The 20,208-nt window shown below is 43.0% G+C and overlaps 1 protein-coding gene across 3 annotated transcripts in view; it reads left to right on the top strand.

Moving 5' to 3' along the window:
- pex5la (peroxisomal biogenesis factor 5-like a) overlaps nucleotides 1–20,208 on the top strand; it is a 67,239-nt gene that overhangs the window by 20,316 nt on the left and 26,715 nt on the right. For 2 of the 3 annotated variants that reach the window (XM_060067350.1, XM_060067349.1), the window contains exons 2-6: nucleotides 7,532–7,636; nucleotides 15,679–15,793; nucleotides 17,979–18,194; nucleotides 19,227–19,338; nucleotides 20,076–20,166. In XM_060067350.1, the coding sequence (XP_059923333.1) occupies nucleotides 7,532–7,636; nucleotides 15,679–15,793; nucleotides 17,979–18,194; nucleotides 19,227–19,338; nucleotides 20,076–20,166 (639 nt within the window). The remainder of the gene's footprint in view (nucleotides 1–7,531; nucleotides 7,637–15,678; nucleotides 15,794–17,978; nucleotides 18,195–19,226; nucleotides 19,339–20,075; nucleotides 20,167–20,208) is intronic. The other variant, XM_060067351.1, reaches the window with a different exon arrangement.

Raw genomic sequence — 20,208 nt, 5'->3', positions numbered from 1 at the left:
TCTAATTTGCTAGGATGATACCTCTGGCATATCACTCAAAGGGCGGCGACGTTGAGACGTACTAACCATGAGAATGCTTCCTTTGTCGCCTCCTCTACCTTTTAGATTATCAGGAAAAGGATACATTGTACTCCGGCTTCAATATTCATGAGCCAAAAACATTAGACCTGGTGTAGAATACTAAATCCCCCTTGGGCTGGGTCATGTCTGCATAGCGACGTCAAAATTGACATACTTTCAAGATGCTCGGCGTCATTACTCTTTCATGAAGTGTACCGGCGGTGTTCTGTGTTCATGGTTAAACCAACAGGTTTCTGTCCACAAGGGTCTCGGAGAGATTGACAGCAGTGGATGGCAGATTCCATAGTGTGCTGGAGCGATTCTGCAGTCCTTGAATCAGTGAGCTTGCTTGTCCATGCCGCCGCGTCGTGGTGTTCAATTTGCACCTGTCAACAACCTATCGCACCATTGGGTTGTACGTGTAATCTGAAGTCCCATAAACAGAGCTTTAAGACCGTGTTATTCTTCAAGTTGCAGGGTTACAGGGTATGTTATGTTCAAAATAGAGGAAAATTATGAACATTTGTTTTACCAAAACAATAGAAGATTTAGCTTATAGAAAATTCAAATACATGTCATTAAGGAGCAGGCAGGGAATAGTCATCCTGCTTGAGGCTGGATACATTGGGAATCAACCCCAGTTTCTTTCATTTGGGAATCTAAACACTCTAGCCTGGCAGCCCACTAGTATCTAAACGATCCGGCTCACAGTAGACTCTCCCATACTGGGACACACACTCCAAAGGCATGAGTTACCTTTGCAGATCTCATCATTCACCCATTCAATGCTTTTGCTTCCCCTCTTTCACACTTGAAGAGGGTCTCCCTCAGTGCCTCTAGGGAGGTTATGAAAGACCAAATGAGCTCAACGCTCTTGGTCTATTAGTTCTGGGGAGTCTGTGAGAAAACCATGGAAATTCCCCTGGTTGCTGATTCAATGCCATGTGTTACAAATCCTAGTCTTTTTTCTGCATTGTCAGCCGATAGGGGGATCAAAGTCCGGCTTTGATCCCTGCTGTGGTTTTCGTTTGAGTGTTTATCTCTGCACATGCATGTGTCCAGCTTGTGTGTAAAATACACCAATGTTTTGATGAAAGAGTGCGCATCACAGTTTGAAATAACCTAGTTTGTATTAGCTTAAACTGGGTGCAATGTTATGATGATGGTTAAAGTATCAAACACCACATGACAAACAGATGCCTCGCATGTTGAGTTTAGATTGTGTAAAGAGTCTTTACGTGAGCTTCAGAAGAGCATGCAACATTTTTGTACTATGACTCATGGAGAATTATTTACAGCAAGATAGATGAATATGAGCCATTTCATTTAAATCACAGGGCGAGTGATAAGACAGGTAAAAAATTATAAGCTTTCACCCGTGTCATCATGGCTTGTGCTCCTGACTAATGGAGATGGTGTTATGATTCTGAAAGGGGAATCATAACGATTCTCATTTTATGAGAATTAAATTAATTTTCTTCGCAGACATACCATACAATTTTATTTGAAGCAGGACAAAGAAACCCCAATGGCCTATGCACAATTTAATTTATGGCTTTTATTACGGATAAAGAAAATAGGCAAAGTTTTGAAAAAAAAGAAGGCAAGATTGTTGTGAATAATTAAAACATGTTTATCAAACATTTGAACCCATCATTATGCTACACTGTAATCTATTCATCGACTAAATTGCTGAAAAAGTACAAACCAAAGTGGACTTATTAAAATGAATCATTCATGTTTGTGTCAACGTTATGTCCAAGATTTAAATATGAATGCATAAAGATGCCAGAAATATGCATATTCAAGAATTTTCTTAAAATGTTTCTGTATTTCAGTAATGCTTATATAGAGGTATTGTTAAAGCACCTAGACATGTATCCCCTTTGAACATGGCCTCTAATGGAGGTCCAGCATGAGGGTTATTTGATCTAACAGTGCGGCTATGATCCTGACCTTGTTCTTTCATGTTCAGACATGAAGACAGATGATACATGTATCGATGTTCCTCTGCAACATTACATTTTTTTACACTATTCTCCTTCTTCTGTTTTTTCTGTTATTTTAACAAGGATCAGTCCTTTCCCCCAAAATAAGAAAACAATACAGTCCTCTCTTTGTTGGTTCATTGTGGATTACTGAAATACTCAATAGATCAATGCTGGAGCTAAAGCAGCTATATGTTACAAATTACCTGTTGCTAAATCATAAAGTGACCATGATATATCATCAGAGAATAGGGGGGCATGCTAGTTCAAAATACTGGCTTCTTCGACAACAACGCTACTGCCAATATGTTCCTCTTTAAAATTACCATTGCGGGTCAGAGTTTTGTTTTGTTTTGACCTGGGTGTTATGATTCACTATTCTCCATTCTTCAACCGCGGGTTGCCAGATATTAACAAAATTGGTAAACAAACACAGCGTGCTGCAGCCATGGAAGCCGGCAAGTCCACTGGATCATCTGAGATTGTACTAGATTCTACCTGACCTAAAAAGCCCCATGACTGGAGCCGGGCTAAACAGGGGTAAATCTTTGAGTTGCATTTGAAAGATGGGAACAGCTTAGCCCAGAAGAGTTTCGAGACAGATGCCTCCTGAGGTGGTATATCATTTATAAACAATAAATACATTTCAAATGTGTTCATTAGCTTATCAACACAGGACTTGTCCTTGTATGTTGTGTTTGGCTCGTTTTTTGTGCTCGTGTTTGTTTAGTGTTCTCAACCTGGCAACCTGCATAAGCTTCGGGTCTGGGTATTTGGGGGTTGGGCAAAGACAACTCTCCAATATTGTGGATTTGGATGGCAGTATGTTACATATTATACACTTTTACAGCTCTTAGGGGACAGGATTTACCTCCCAGACTCCTCATGTTTACTCCCTGTGATGAAGCAAGTTATGATAATGTATTAGATTAGGAGGTCTATTTAACCTGATCAATTTGGTGATATGGAGTCATCTACAAACTAGAACAAAATCTTTGGCAAACATGATTTGTCTGATGTCTGATGCCCGATGGAGGATTCAAATGGTATCTAGCGAGTTTGTGGCGTAATCCATCAAAAAGCAACAGCTTGTCTCTCAACACTAATCGTCTGACAGAGATTTGATGCAAAACAAGCGCTGGAACCCATTAAGGCTCAGCAGTTGCCATGGCGTTGTTTTGTGTCAGACATTTGTCGAGCGGTAATTGGGTTAAATTGTCATTTTTCCAATCAGTCTTTTGTTCAGCAACGCTTGAAATTGGAGAGAGCCGTAACCTGATGGCGGTTCACTTGGGTTCCGGTCACAAATCACTTTGATTGAGTTGTTAAGTTGTTAAAGCGCTCCCTATATATAATGCATACAATGTTTTTGCATAATTCCACATACCTACTTACTGTGTCTCTCTACCTGCTCATACACAGTGGGTGGTTGTCAGAGTTTTCAAGTTCATTCATCATTTCTTTCTTTGTACTTTCGGGTGCTTTTATTAATCAAACATGGAGAGCTCTGGCTTTTGCGATTTCACTCAGCTTCAAATTGATCACTTCACTTGATTAGCTGCATTTCTAATGCAGTTGTCTTTAAAAGCTGAAAAGTGTTAGGGTGAAGCTTATCTAGAAGAAAAAAGGGCGAATAGTTTTGTATAATTTACTCAGTACATTTAGCTTTGTCTTTTTCAATCCAATTAATCATATATATGTTATTGTACCATTTAACCTTATAAAAAAAAAAAATCTACAAAAAGAAAGATATTCTCCAGGTTATTGTGAGCATTTCAGCCGATTTCCTTTTTTTAAGCAAAGAAATACTTATTATCCCAGGAAATAAAGATGCAAACTATTAATGTGCTGTGACTTCATTGGCTCAAACTGAGTGAAAAATCGACCCTTTGGGCAAAGTGGGTCTGAACAGCTGGCTAGTTTTCTTATTTAAACTGAGAGGGAGGCAGAAATGGTGTGTGTTTGTGTGTGTGTGTGTGTGTGTGTGTGTGTGTGTGTGTGTGTGTGTGTGTGTGTGTGTGTGTGTGTGTGTGTGTGTGTGTGTGTGTGTGTGTGTGTGTGTGTGTGTGTGTGTGTGTGTCTGTGTGTGTGTGTGTGTGTTTGTGTGTGTGTGTGTGTGTGTGTGTGTGTGTGTGTGTGTGTGTGTGTGTGTGTGTGTGTGTGTGTGTGTGTGTGTGTGTGTGTGTGTGTGTGTGTGTGTGTGTGTGTGTGTGTGTGTGTGCTATGCGCAATGCGTGCGTGTGTGTCATTAGGCCTAACTGCATCATTGCTGTTGCCTTTCCGTGTGAACAAACACATTTGTGTTTATTATGGAGACACAACACAAGTGTGTCAAGTGTGTCACTCGTACCCGCAGGCTAACAATATCACGGAAGTGTGTCAGAAGGAGACCCTCTTAGTAACCCACACCTCCCTGTTCACCAACACCCCTCTCCCACTGATGGAGGGTGATCTCCTTTCTGGGGTGGTCATTTCCACCCCCATGCAAGGAGGAGATGATGGGTGTCGATCAGATCCGTCGCGTCTCCCAGGATGTAAAGAGCCCTATTACGGCGCATCATTTCCTCTCCACGCTGAGCATGGCCAATGTTCCATCAGTGGAGACATGCGGTTGCATTTCTTTTGTTTGTTTGTTTGTTTTCCTTCCCTTGGGAAGTGTTCAAGCATTCAAACGGTTGGGGGAAGTGCTCAAACATTCAAGAGCGCTTCCAGGAGCTTCTCTGAGTAAATATCTAAACATGGCTTCGCTCTGGGAGAGCGATCCAGAGAGGAAAGCCTGTGTTTTATTCTCGTTGGTAAAGGGACGATTACTGACTCATTGTTCTCTTTCACGCAATGGTAATGTTTCACGCATAAGTAAAAACGACAATTAACTGAAACTGAAATTCCCAGATGCCCGTTATGTAACACTTTGTTAATGCAATTTCAGAACGTGAATCCCGTCAACAGACGTTGTAAAATATAACAGCTTGACACAGGGTGCTTTCTTTTAGAGCGGTTGGATGAGAGGGATTTTAACTCATTTCAGCATTGAATAAGGTATTCCACATTTGCAACAACAGTGGAAGGGCTATTTACTAAGTTCTTCAGCGAGAGTGACTCAGAGAAACCATCTCCCTCCAGCTGATCTATTTATTTGGTTTGCCGAATTATCAGTGATAGATGGGGAATTCTAAATGTCTCCACTTAGTCCGTCAACACTATCTAGTACATAGATTAAATGGGTTGTTTAGTCATTTGCCATTGACAATGATTCAATCTAATTTGTTTGCGTAGTACCCCGTAGACAAACACAAGTCCCAGGATGACACAAGGCTAACCACAAATAGCTCTTGAGTTGAATTTAACCGCACATTCAAATCAAAATGCAAAACATGAGGACCCAAAAGTATTAGATCTGCTTTGGATTGCCTGTGGGTGAAATAGTCCATAAATAAAGCACTGAATGAAATTTCAAAGTATACTTTAGTTCACTCTGTGCAAAAAGAATATCCTTGTTAATCCTGATTTAAAAAAAATATAATATTCAACTTGTACACTTTACTGTTTCACCCTGAATAAACTTTGCTGAACGAAAAAAAATGAACTATTTTAGCATTGTCGGTCAGGGGGGAACTTGGCATAGATAATAGACCCTTGTTGACAGTGGCGTCCCTGTTGGACCGACCGAGGTGTAGCACATGACACTAATTAGGAGTCAGCTCCATTCATGTATCCCAGTGCCCCAGCACAGCCACGACTCACGACGGAACGCCACACGGTGACCCTCCCCACCCCCCGCTTGTGCTCTGACACATCTAAACGAACAGACCTGATGTGTGTGTAGGCTACGTCCTCTGTGGTTAACGGTCCACTGACCCCATAGACGAGGATTGATGCAGACATGGCATGGAAGCAAGAGTAAAGAGATTGTATCAAGTCTCGCTGCAGCTTTAAAGATGCCTCTACGTTATTCCAGTCCAAAACAGACACGTGCACTGGCTTGAGATTGAAGTTGTTGTTGTAATCATGATGCACTTGACACTGTTTAGTGTCATGTGTGCTAACATGGGAAGGGACATTATTAATGCAGTGTCCCAATATACCTCATTAGACATTTGTAAAGGTAGCAGGTTATTTTCCCTCGAAGAGTTTCCTTGCTGCTCATACTGTGCCATCATATCGTGGTATTAGACTGGCTCCACTTACTTACACATGGCTAGTTCAGGGGTGGGTGCGCAGGTGGTTTTCGTGAGTCTATTAGCACTCTTATTTTCCCCTGGGGAAGTTTCCTTTTACCATCCAGTGACCATTTTAAATGCAGCCCTGTAATCTTTCAGACTGAAAACAAGGTTGTTTACGGTGTTCTATTGTTTTGTTTTTTTACCATCAATGTTCTTTGGGCAATCTTGAGAATTGAGAATTATAATGGATGTGATGTCTTTTTTTTTAATGAATTCAAGAAGAATGTAGGTTTATTTTCCATGGGCACGTCGTAAAGCGCCTCAGGTAAAGCGATAGGGAATATTTTCTGGGAAGCAATCCAGTTGTGATTCTGATGATGGTTTCCGGTGTTCCGACTGGTACAGAAGAAACAAGGTAATGCGTTTTAAAGCTGTGGTGTAGACTTGGCCGTAAGCCTTAGCTCTTGGAGTGTGGTGGGAGCCATAGTTCTTGGAGTTAGGGTTAAGGTTCGGAGTTACGGTTCTTACTTTAGGTTAGTGGGTTAAGATTTAGGGTTCTTGTCTAAGGGTTAAGTTTGGTGGCTTAGCAGTTACGTTTAAGGTTTATGGGTTAGGAGTTAGGGATCTTAAGCTAGGGTTAAGGTCAGTAGGTTATAGGACTTAGGGTTCTTGTGTTCTTATGGATAAGGTTAAGTGGCTTAGGAGTTAGTGTTAAGGCTTGTGTAGTGGGCTAGGAATAAAGTGGGGTTGTTTATGGTGATGTATGTCTGACTGTGGTGAATCTTTGTGGAAGGGATTTCAGCCATTATTATTGACCATCTCTGAGAGCGGAGAGTAGGTATTTGTGATTCTATCAAAAAATTCTTTGTGAGAATTTAAAAATAGCAACAAAAAAAACGACAACATTTTTACTATTTAGGTTTGCATTGAATAACAAAAAAATGGAAAGCCTCACCTTCAAATATAAACTATATATAGTCCTCAAGGCTGTCCTCAGGTGCTTCACAGGAAGCCCTGCCGCTGCACCCAGCCTCGCGGCGTGACACTGTACCTCTTTAAACGACCATCCGCACAGTGCTGTGCAACACCCCATCTCCGGCCGGTGTACTTGTGTGTCTGCCTCGGCTGGCTCACCATAGTGTCTTTATAGTGTCATCCTCATTAAAGAACTAAGTTTCAATCTTGTTTTTTTGTTTTTTTATCTCAATTTATATTTATATAAGATGCCCCCCCCCACCCTGGAAAACAAAATGGGGGCAAAAAGCACTTGAGTTGTCCAATTGACCTGATGCCACGTCATTGTTGATCTACCTGTTGTAGGGCAAGGACTCTAGGGCTGCAGATAAGACTGTGGCCATGGTCCTGAAGGAGATACCGAGTAAGGCGTCCTCTGAAGGGAAGCCCCTCCTCCCGGTGACTACGAAGGTGGGCAGAACCCCTCAGAACACCCCCCTGCCCCGTCCCCTCCTCCTCCTCCTCCCCCCCTTCCCCTCAATCCCCCCTCCCCCCCCCTCCATCCCTGGAAGTTCCTCCTTTCATTGGTCCTAATGAAACGGCCTTGAGCTTCCTATATTTATTATATCATCACACACTATGCTGTCTACTAACAACTCTTATCAGCTCTGCTAGCTGTCGCCCCTGGGGGTGGGTCTGTTGACTTCAATATCTTTATCACACGGGTGTACATCTATATGCTATGGGGTAAGTGCTTCCGCACTCAATCGTTTTGTACATTCATTTAAAAACATGAACACAGTTTACGGGAAAGGGGTTAAATTGTCTTTTAGTTTCTGAAACAAGTGGTCTTAAACCTTTTAGAAAGAATTGATGAGTTTGATATTGTCACAAAGCAATTACGGTAGCTGAACTCACCTTTTCAACCAAACACTAACAGTGCATTTAGTTATTACTGAAACTCCCAGAGGCTTGTATGTAATTTTCTGCCATGTCCCTTTCGCCCATTTTCTAATTAGGTTAGCCGCACTTTGTGAACTTACTTTAACCTCATGAGCAGCCTCATCTTAGAAGGAAAATGTAACTTATAAAATGAAACATAATTGGGTATCTTCCTTAGAGTTGTCTGTACACTTTAACTGTTCCCGTAGTTCCTGTAGTAGATTATCTTGTTGTGCTTTAAGGTTTCCATTTTTTGTTGAAAGTAGGGGTAAAGCAAAGGCCATGCAATGCTGTTGTGCTCATGTGCTTGATTGCTTTTGCGTGTGTGTGTGTGTGTGTGTGTGTGTGTGTGTGTGTGTGTGTGTGTGTGTGTGTGTGTGTGTGTGTGTGTGTGTGTGTGTGTGTGTGTGTGTGTGTGTGTGTGTGTGTGTGTGTGTGTGTGTGTGTGTGTGTGCGTGAGGGTGTGCGGTCGTGCGTGCGTGTGTGCGTGCCTGCCTCCGTGCGTGCGTGGGGTTGCGCTGTGCTATTTATGTCCTTTACGCCGTCGTTTTTTATAATTGATGCGATTGATTGTTCTTGTTTCTCATCTTTTATCTGCTTGTGTGCAGCTTAGTTTCTGCAGCATGTTTTCTAAATCGCAATGATATGGTAAACAGCCGACAATCGTTCCATCCCTCTAGCTAAAACCCTGTTTTGCCCTCTAACACACGCAATGCCCGTTGTCACACAAATCTTAACCAATGAAGAACATGAGGCCCTTTGAAGGATGGCAGGTTAAGAACGCAAATACGCTTTGCCTTGTTGGTGGAGCAGCTCATTGAATACATTGCATAAAGGCCAAGGGTTGTATATTGCCTCCGTAGACTGCAGGATAAGCTGCAATCCCTCAACAAAGTCAGTGGAAAAAGAGTAACATGACAGCCACATAATGCTCACTCCAGCTCCCAGGGACTCTGCCATTCGCCCACGGACCATGTCAAAACCTAAAGGTGTGTTTCACGCGCCAGCACCTCTGCGGCCCCTCCATCCCCATAGAGTTACATCGATCGATAACAGCGTGACTCTGGCTCAATCCAGGCCCTGTTTTTAATGTTGCGACAATCTGCAAATAGCAATACTTTCGACCTTTCATTATTTGTAAAGTCAACAGGGGGACAGGGGGGGCCGGGTGTGTGTGTGTGTGTGTGTGTGTGTGTGTGTGTGTGTGTGTGTGTGTGTGTGTGTGTGTGTGTGTGTGTGTGTGTCAACCCCCCCCCCCCTCTCCCCCCCTTCCCGTGGTGGTTTACTTTGAATTTTAAATGCACACTTCGATACCAATTTATATTAAGGCCATGGCGATTAGAGTAACCTAATCCATGAGTAAATGCCCATCAACGGTGGATCCATTTATTTATTCTAATTTGACATTTGTTGATTAATTAACTAATACTCATCTGCATCATGATCTTGTCATGATGAAGGCAAATTCAAACTTCCGTCTCTTTGCTAATGTTTTCAAGAAATCATCTTTTAAATAATTTACATCATCAGCAAGACTTCCTTAAAAGTGACCTCATTGTGAAGTATTTCATTCATCAACAGACGAAATGAGAGTTACATCCCATCCTTCAACATCCCATCTCACACACACACACAACGACACACAAAAACACACAGACACACATAAACACACAAACTTTCAGCAGCTGTGGCCTTTTTCATGCCTGAACCATTTGCCCAAAATACAAGTCTTAATTTGTAGAAGAGTTTAGCAGCCGTAATTATTCCAATATGTTGTGTAGTTAAAACTGCCTTCTTTAAATGCTTTTAAAGAAGTTTATGATCCTATTCGCTTGCTCGTGATGCTTTCATCCATCATCTGGCATAAGAAGTTTAAAATAAGATGCATTTAGCATGAATCAACCATCCTCATCTTCAACAATTATAGACATCCATCCACCACCGTGTGTGGCGGAAGGTAAGTGCTAAACGCTTGAGGATGATCCACAAACATGAATTCACGAGTGCTTCACAGAAAGGCCTCAGGGTGGGATGCTAAGGCTGTCTAACATCACGGTAGAACAGGAAATAGTGTATTTTAGGTCAGCAATGCAAGGTCGATATGATGTCACCGGAAGTCTTCGTCTCTTTGTCGAGCAACGCATGCAGATGTTGTCAATCTGAATGCACACAGGTTTGCGTACCTTCCCTGTGGCTTAGCTGAGATGTTTGAGCAACAGGTGTTGACTCCCCATACAAATGATGGGTGGTTTTGCTGACGACTGCTCTTTGACTCAATGCACCTTCCGATCACACTCAAATTCCATGGCGCTGAACGTACACAGGTGTTGGCTTGTCTTTTTAAACAAGCAGCAGAAAACAAAAAACCTTTGGCTGTTTGTAAGGGCGTGTCGGCATTAGGGAAAACCTCCCCAATCACCACAACAGAGTAATCAGACCGCAACCTTGGCACATATGATCAAGGCTTTGATGTTTGTTTTTTTGTTGTTGGATAAAACATAAAAATGTCAAGGACAACCATCGTCTCATATCGCTAGCAAGAGGAGGCAATTATCCAGCAAGTGTAGCATAACAAAATGTAATTACGCGATCAAAATCCTAAATTTTCTGCTTTGATTTTATTCCTGTTAAGGTAACGCATCACTAAACCCCCTCCGCACACAAACACACACACACACACACCACATACACACACACACACACAAACACACACACACACACAAACCTTAATCACCCACGCCCCTGGGAGTCTTACGTGTCAAACTGTTCCTCTGTTCTCCTGACAACTGCTTCGAGGGCATCTCCAGGAGTCGTGCCCAGGTGGCACAATTAGCTGGAGTTTTCCTTTGCATAATATTTTAGCTCCCCTCCCCACACACAATGGCAGCCCTTTATATTTTGGTAAACAATGTGGCAGGGAGATCTGCATAGGACAGGGTCATAATAAAAATGGTACGAAGGGGAAGCCCCACAGGGGACGGAAGCCTAACCTCAGCATGGAGTGAGTAATGAAAGGACACACTGCTCAGAATGCTCCCCTGGGTCACTGGCCCCTCCAGTGAGCCTGTTAAAAACCCCAGCATGCTTTACCTGTTATTGCTGTTGGTGGACAGAACGGGTGACTCACTAGAGATAGTGGAGCTTGCTCGTCATGCAACTATACTTAATAATGTTAATAATAATAATGTACTTGTGTATAATAATATATACAAGCTCATTATTCTATGACATGCTCTGTGGAAATGTGCTTGGAAATGTGCTGACATGGGGTATGTCTTTCAGCTCTTTGGTTTTGGCAATAGCATGCCTGCCCAACACATGAAGCCATGACCTTGTTTGGACAAATTAAGTGTTTTGTCATCCGTCTTCAAGGTCGTCTCTTGTCCATACCACTGGAGATTGGAGCTACATACCTACCTTTGGCATTTTACTACAGCGCTCTTCTATCCACTGACAGATATACAATTTTGTAACCATTATTCATGGAGCACAGGCGCGTTATTGACTGGGTTTTATGTGGTGAAGATATTCTTGCTCTTCTGCTTGTCCCCCCCGTCACTCAGTGCTCACTTGAAGTTCATGAAGAATTCGAAAGAGTGGTTAAAATAGCGGTGACTTTTTAAGATTTACATACATATTTTATGTATTTATGAACTCTCAATTACCCAAAGAGGAATGCTAGCAATCTATTTATTTTGCTGGTCTTGTTGGCTTAACATTTCACTTCTTTAAAAATAAGATCAGAATCCCAGTGAAACTAATGGTCTCTATTGTATCCACCGGAAAAGCACAGCCACAGAAAAACGTGGTATTTGAAGCATTTATAAATAATGAGTTGGGTGGAATCATACTTTCCAATTAAAATGTCCCTTCCACATTCTGTTCTGGGACACATTCAGTCCTTAATATAATCCCAGTGAATATTTCCTATTGATGGTATCAGAGTTGTTTTACTTTACTATTTGTGTATAAACCTTATGTAATCAATGAAGCACAAGTTGGCAAGACCTGTGATATCATCCTAACAGTCTGGTAAGCCTGCACTCATTCTGGTCGGTTGCAAGGACAACAGAGACATTGAGACAGCTAATCGTCTCATAACTAAATATGTATCATACGACAACACAGTGTATGACAACACTCCACTACCAGTGTGTCTCCTATTTTACAATGAGATGTTTAATGCTAAAACATTGAATTCTTTGAATGGTTGAGTTTATACAAATATTTGTTCATGTCGTGCCTACTTTCAAATTAAACCAATGCCATAGGCGCGTTCAGCATGGTGGGTTTGGATATGCGGCATATAGGCGAACCCTGTTCATTGCTCATGGTTTTTTATCCCCCCCAGAGCTCAATTATTCTTGCACTGTCAGCATTCTCCGGTCACAGCATGCCTTGCCAGTACACAGAGTAGAGAAACATCATGTTTTGTTCCGTTTATACGAAAAGCCACCAACAGCCATTTTTAAACTCATATCCTTGATAGTATTGTACATAGTACAACTGACTGGATAATCCAAACGCGCATCCACAAGATTACTTAAAGGGAAGTGAAGCCACAATCATTTTTGATTGTTTTAACCGTGGTCAATATGTCCTATGAATGTCAACATAGTAAACTATTATATTTTGTCACTGGTACGAAATTATGACGTTATCAAGAGAAAAAAGGTGTAAAATCATAGGTTTTTGCCAATCTCCACAAACAAATTTGTGAATGTTCCCCTCTTCTTTTTGTGACATCAAATTGCCCTTAAGAATATTCTTTATTCTTGAAACTTACATAGATTGCTATATTAACAATCATATTCGACACATCAACAGATACAAAAAATAAATGCGTTAGTATAGCTTTTCGGACACTTATATTATAACGCCGTGGTGTGTGTCGCCTTGACGAGCTCCATCTGGGCAGCGGACACTTTTGCGGACAGTGATACACGTGTGTTGTGCATCATATATAGACAACATGGCTCATTATAACGCTCATACACAAAGAAGTATCACAAACGATGCCTCAAAAAGTATCACAAAATTGGCTTGGGTCGTAAGTCCCAAGGTGACCTTGGGTGTCTTGAAAGGCGCCTCTAAATGAAATGTATTATTATTATTATTATTATTATTATTATAAGTCACCATAGGGATAACACGCCCCCCTCCTTTCTAGACACCTAAACACATGGTTGAATCCTCCTAGTGTTCAAACCTGAGCTGGTAGTTGCATTATTAACATCATCATAACATCATCATTCAAAATGGATGAACATTCAAAATAAACATGTGAAAGATATTCCCTTTTTTCTTCTTGTGACGGGTGAATTAGGTATTTGTAATATAGTTCAGTTCAAACAGGCTGCCAATCCGGAAGTGTACAACATCAACATCTGTCTAAGTTTCACTCAGACCAAGAGATTGGCACATTGGCACATTACACTCCTTGGCACATTACATATCAGGCATATGGCAGGTTCACAGCCCCTTTCCATCGGTAGTAATTAATGTTTTAGCAGCGTCATGAAAATTGTCCTTGCGTCATAATACCCGACCGTGAGTAGAAAGGGCAAAGGTCACGTTTGCCGGCATATTGTCAGCACTACACAGGCCAACAATGATCGTAACAGAGTAGCCCAGGCAAGAGAAGCCTTAAAGCAAGCCCAACACACAAAGCATAAACTGGAAACAAGGGTGCCCAGAGCAAACTTTAAACAAATCCAAACGATTGGAGCCTTTTACAACCGATTTCTTAGCCTGTATAGCATGGTTATCTAGCTGATAAGCATTTGCACGGTTTGGAACATCAGATGGGAAATATTAGAGAACAACACCATCCATCAGTATCACCGGCACACCATATCTCATCTTCGATATCCGTCTGTTTACCACTTTGCATAATCACCTCTAACCCTGAAAATCCTCCCAATGTGTAGGGGACAGGGAGATGTAAACATACGTTAACACAGTGTCACACATTGACCACATTGTTGTGAGGCATATCGCTCGCGGATCCCTACAGCAATATAGGAAGACTGCAGTTGGGTTCAGATCCAGTCATTTTTCAGCTACCCCCTAACCAACAGATTATTACTTTCCGACTGAGGTTGGGAGCCTCTCAGAGATTGTGGTTATGTGCACTGGGTTCATTCTTATGGATTGAAGCGGCTGTACGCCTGTGAACAAGGTCTGCTGTGAGCGACAGTCATCACCAACAAAATCTAATAACGATCCAAAACCATTTGGGTAGTACATCTGTCTGGTTGATGGCTGGGAAAAGTCTGCTTGATTTACCTTCATGGCGCGTTTCTAAAATCCAATTAGAGAGAACATTCTTTAAATGAGGAAGAAGAACATAAAAAAAAAAACTTAATAATAATGCCTTGCCTTTAGGATATAATTTGCTAATTAAAATAAATATGACCAACTGAACTGGATTTAAAATATGTTCAGTTGTTAGTCGTCTGCGCGGCTTTAGCGGTGGGAGTCTGGCTTACTAAAGTTCACCTGAACAGCAGGGTGACTTCCCAACCCCTTTGTGACCTTCCAATCAGAGGACGGCTGTCAGACGACAGGGATCACCTAGGATGGAAGTTCACTACCCCCACAACCCCTGCGTGGATGTCAGTGGATTTCAGATCAACCTAACATATCGAGTCTGACTCGGTAACGACGATTTTGAATGTTGAATTAAAGTTTCCGAAGACATGCGGCTTCCATAGTATGAGAGAAGGCCGTGTTCCAATTATCACAAAGCAAATAGTCGGTTTGATCAATGTGCAAAGTTTTGATGAAATTGGGCTGCAGGACTGGCACCCGAAGAGTTTCATGTTTCTATTCATGTTTATCAAAGGCTTGTAACGGCTAATCACACTCACACCTGGTGGTATAATATGTCACCTTTAAATCACCGGCCCGTTATTATCAGGAGGCGTAGCTCATGGGTAACTTTCGGCCTCATTTAAACTTTAAAATGGCAGCAGACAGTCATACCCAGTTACGTGGTTTATTATGACAACCGATCGCAATCAAATCGATGTGATGGGCACACCACTCTACTGGGAACTTCAGCTGTGATGGAGGGATATCTGATTACATTATGTTCCTGGCCTGATTGGAGGACATGTCTCATGGAGTACTGCAGCTGGACAAGTCAAGAAGGAGTACTGCAGGGTAGAGACTTGAGCTGCCCATGCAGACGTCACTGATCACATCTCTTCATCTGCCCTTACGTTACGTCCAAAAATCCTGATTTTATTACACATTTTTTCCTCAAAACTAACAACCATTGCATTCATCCAAAATCTAATCATAGTCGACATTATTGTTAAAAAAGCGTTATTTTAATACTTCAATTAATGTCATTGGGTCAGAGAAGATCATTCAACAACCCTGAAGACCTTGAGGAGCGCTGCTTATTTAAATTGACTACGGCACACCCCCCAAACCCTACCCCGGTCCCCACCCCCCCTCAAAGACGATATGAAGGGCGACAGGCAGCATGACGTCAGGTCACCAGGTCAAGGTGCATGCAGGACTCTGATCCATCCTCCTCTCTCTGCCTGTGATCCCCACAGCTGGTGAGCGAGCAACAGGAGAGCCGGCCACTACTCAGCCCCTCCGTCGACGACTTCCTGTGCGAGGCCAAGTGTGATGGCTCCCGCCCTCGCCCCGTCACGTCCAACACTGCTGGTAGGGTGCATCCTCACCTTCACAAAGATCTCTCTCTCTCTCTCTCTCTCTCTCTCCTCTCTCTCTCTCTCTCTCTCTCTCTCTCTCTCTCTCTCTCTCTCTCTCTCTCTCTCTCTCTCTCTCTCTCTCTCTCTCTCTCTCTCTCTCTCTCTCTCTCTCTCTCTCTCTCTCTCTCTCTCTCTCTCTCTCTCTCTCTCTAGGATGTCATACACTCCTATAGGTCATGGTTGGCCAATCAAACCCACGTATGGCTAAGAGTGTACGGCACAGGTTTTCATTGCATTTAAACCCGAGCACAAACATAATTAAAACACACTTCCTTTAAGGTTTGTTTGGAGTGAAAATGTGCAAACTAAACATAACAAATCTTAAAATCTTAAAAAACGACAAGAACGGGAGTCCAAAAGCAGATGGATGCCTTTTAATATAGTCGGAGACTGTACTGATTAAATACTGTATTAAAAAAAAACACACATTTGCTAGAAAAAATACTGTCTGAGCGCTAGCTCTTTCCCAGGACAATGAACGGGCAGTAGTCCAATAAACAATGCCTGGGTATTGGCCAATCATCTATCCTACAATCCTGGGGGCCAGCTGTCATAGTGGCCGGGGTATTCAACTCCAAACCAAAAGGTATTGGGTTCTATCCCCATGTCCACAGTCTTCCTCCAAGGCATCAAAGTATCTACACTTTAAGTGGCTTAGGATAAAATTGTCAAACCACGGACAACCTCATCCCATGGCAACATCAATTCATTGAACCGCAACAGGTCCAGGCGTCATCTTCCTTTGTGTTGATTAGATCCGACGAGGGGGACATCACGGGAAACACCTTTTCAGTGTTTGTTAGCGAAGGAGCAGAGTCGAGGAAGGCTAAAGTTGGCAGCAGAGCAGCGTGAACATAAAGGTCATGCCCTTTGGAACAGAGACTGGGTTCATTCTCGCCACTTTGCTCACACGCCATTGAATTGTTTAATTGACCAAAGCAGAGCTCCTCCGGGGGGTTGTGTGGGTCTGACTGCACCCCGGTCTGTAGGACGACCGCTTCGTCTTGTGGATGTCTGCTCAATGAGACATTCATAGGCCATGACAACTCCACTTTCCACGAGCCGATGTTTTTTTATTTTTTTTCTTGAAATGACTAAACAAAGAAAATTTGTCGTTTCATCCAAGGAAAGAGTGTGGATGACGGTCAAAGATAGCTCTTCTGAGTTTTAGCTTGTTCATAATGGCTTACAGAAATGTCATTGAGGTAACTATGACTCATCTGAATGAGTCATAGTTATCATATCAGTGAAAGCCCAGGTCAAACAATATCCTAGTCTTAAAGAAAGTGCATGTTTAAACCCAGATAGAATCTTGCATCCGTAACGTGACCGATTTATCAAGCATTTGAAAACTTTTCAAAACGTGAGTGGGATGCGATTCGATCAGTAAGAATTGGATGTCAGATAGTGGGAGTAGAACCGGCCTACTGCTTGTGTTCACAGTATGTCTGGCTCCAACAGTTTTCATATACGCTGAAACGTTATCCCCACCCACTTGAATTTGCAGGCACCAGCACAAGATAACAAACCGATCAAAACACAGTATGGAATACTCAGAGTCGCTGCACCTTATTGCATGGAAAGAGGAGTGACAATACAAAATAATGCTGCTGCTGCTACTACTGCTACTCATAACAAAATGTACCAAAAATTAAAACATTCATATTCATTAATATAAAAACTATTCATATCAATCACATTCATTTTATTTTTATATGCATAATTTTGCATTAACATTTACATTCAGGGCATTTAGCAGACTTTTTTATCGAAAGCGACTTACAATAAGTAGGCCTACATTTGTCATAAGAAAGTGAAACATTAAATTGCTGTCGGTACAATAAGGATGTTCATAGAACCAAGTGCAAAGCATTTAAAATCGCTAGGTTAACCCATTCCCCGTATTCAACATAGATAGCTAGGATAAGATGCTACATAACCAAGTACTACTACTAAGTACCACACAAGTAGGTGGCGAGGGACTTAAGACCTCTTTGCATAACCAGCCCGGCTATGCAAAGTCTAGACGAACTCTGAACAGGTGAGTCTTGAGTCTTGATATCCACGACTTAGCATTCACACACGGGCCTGTGCTGAGGAAAAGCTGACCGAGTGCGATGCCCCCCCCCCCCACCCAGTGCTGTCCTCAGCCCTGGACCTCCTGGACCTCAGCGAGCCGAGCGAGCAGAGGAACGGCCGGGACAAGAGGAGCCCCCTGGCGTCCCGCGGGGAGACCCCGAAAGGCGCCGCGCTCCGGAAGAGGACCGAGGAGACGGAGCTGATCCAGGTGGAGGTGGAGCACGCCGCCCTGACCACTCGCACACCAGAGAGGCGCTCGCTGGATTCAGGCAGAGGTCGGTGCCCTCGGATTCGCCCCCCCCCCCCCCCCTCGAGGTCAATGATGTCTGAGGTCCTCAGTATAATTATCGATTCAATCTAAAAATGATTGGTGATTATTGGAGTTTAACAGAATATCTGAAGGGGAATCAGTGCCTTGTCGAGTTTGCGCTGTGGCGACATGTAGGCGACCGCCAGAGTTCACCACTGCACGTTCTATTGAGGATCACAAAAACCCAGGATCCATCGAATCTGTACAACTCACATCCTTCCCTGATGAGAGAGTATTCTCAAAATCCCCCATTCCTCCCCAGCCCATTCCCCCCGCCTCCACCCCATTCCTCAAATGGAAATGAAGTTAAATACGCCAAAAGTCTTTATTCCTCAATGCCACCCACACTAATGAGACGGCCTAATCCCCGTCTTCAAATCCCCTTCCCCGCCTGTGCTTGTGTTGAGAACACAGCACGGAAAAGATTAAACATTCTGCCCCCGTAACAAATGGTGTAACTTTTGAACAATATAACGAGAGCCCCCTCGGATCATTTGTTCAGCGCACAATTTACACTTCAAGCCACAAAAGGTCTCGATCCTCAGCGCGGGGGTCCCCTCCCATTCATTCGGGGGCCGCGTGATTGGTTGTCGCCCGGCCGTGTGTCATTTACAACGGAAAGTTCACGTTCCTGTTCTAATTGAGGCCAGATGGCGTATTGTGTGGAGGCCTCTGGCGCTCGGCACTGTTGCTATCTGTATTTAGCACGTCCTCTTCAGCAATAATTCATGAGCGATGCCACGCTGCCGGGGTCGACGCAGCTCACCCAGCCATCCCCGCGGCTGCTGCTTTATTGAATGGACGCGGTAGACAACGCTGTTGGTCGAGGTCTCAGTTCTCCAGAGGGGTCCAAATAACCGCCATTATTCTTCGTCAAAAGAGGTCCCTAAATGTGTTTTGGAAAATAATATATATTTTTCAAATGCTTTTTTAAATTCGTTTTCTGTGGGTATTGGTCGATATAATTTGATAAGTGGTTGTCTGCTTTCATCCGCAGTCGACATTTCGTCTACGCTGGATAAATGGGAGGAGCTGAATCCCAACGGGAACAAGAAATGGAAATTGGATCGGCGACGTTCGTCGAGGAACTCCTCGAATGAATTCCTGTGGTGGGTGTTCTCGTGGGCAGACGTGCGTCAAGAACACAGATTCATGGGGTTCATATCCTGAAGTGTGCATTGAGCATCCTCCACTATACCGGATTTCTTCTGATGGCATTCAAAGGTTCAAGCGCTGCACCCTTGAAATAAATCCAAAGTTAACCGAGAACCGAAGAAATAATGAAAATAGAGCTATAGAAATAAAAAGTTAAAGTCCCGTGAACCAGATATCCAGTAATGAATCAGATAATCGTGTCCTCCACAGAGACTCTGGGTGACTGATAGTCATGAATGATTAAGAGGAAAAAGATGTGGAAGAGGGACTGGGTAGGATATGATATAACACATGAATGGTTCTTCCAAGGAATGTACCTTGACAGCTGCATTAGGGAGCCATCACTTCTTATGAGCCTTGGAGAGAAGCCTCGTCTTCAGGGCGGGGGGGGGGGGGGGGGGCTGCCCGGGCCTCAGCCACTAATGACCACATATTCCTCACCCAACCTGTGTCTTTTGGCGAATGCTGAAAAGGTCACTTTAAAAAGGGCATCTCTCAAAACATTACAACCCCGCTCACTTGTATCTTATACAGATTGGTATTTAGAAGGTGCAACCCACACATAAACGCACTTTAAGAGCATTGTAAAAAAAAAACATTCAATGCTGCAGTTCGATAACAGGAGTAGATTCTTGTTTGTGTTCACCGGAGCAGGTCATAACACTGGTTCTGTGACACATTTCTCTGCTAGGTCGACCGACTGCAAAGCTCAATCAGAGCCATCAAACAAGAACTCGGAGGCAAACACCAAAGCGGAGCCGGAATGTGCTCTAGCATCTCAAGTAAGTGCTCAAGATCCTCCCAGGCCCTTGTGCCTGTGTGTG

This window comes from Gadus macrocephalus, chromosome 12 (assembly GCF_031168955.1).
Source record: "Gadus macrocephalus chromosome 12, ASM3116895v1".
Classification (NCBI taxonomy): Eukaryota; Metazoa; Chordata; class Actinopteri; order Gadiformes; family Gadidae; genus Gadus; species Gadus macrocephalus.
Note: the sequence above shows the minus strand (reverse complement) of the source record. Positions and strands in the feature narration are given on the sequence as shown.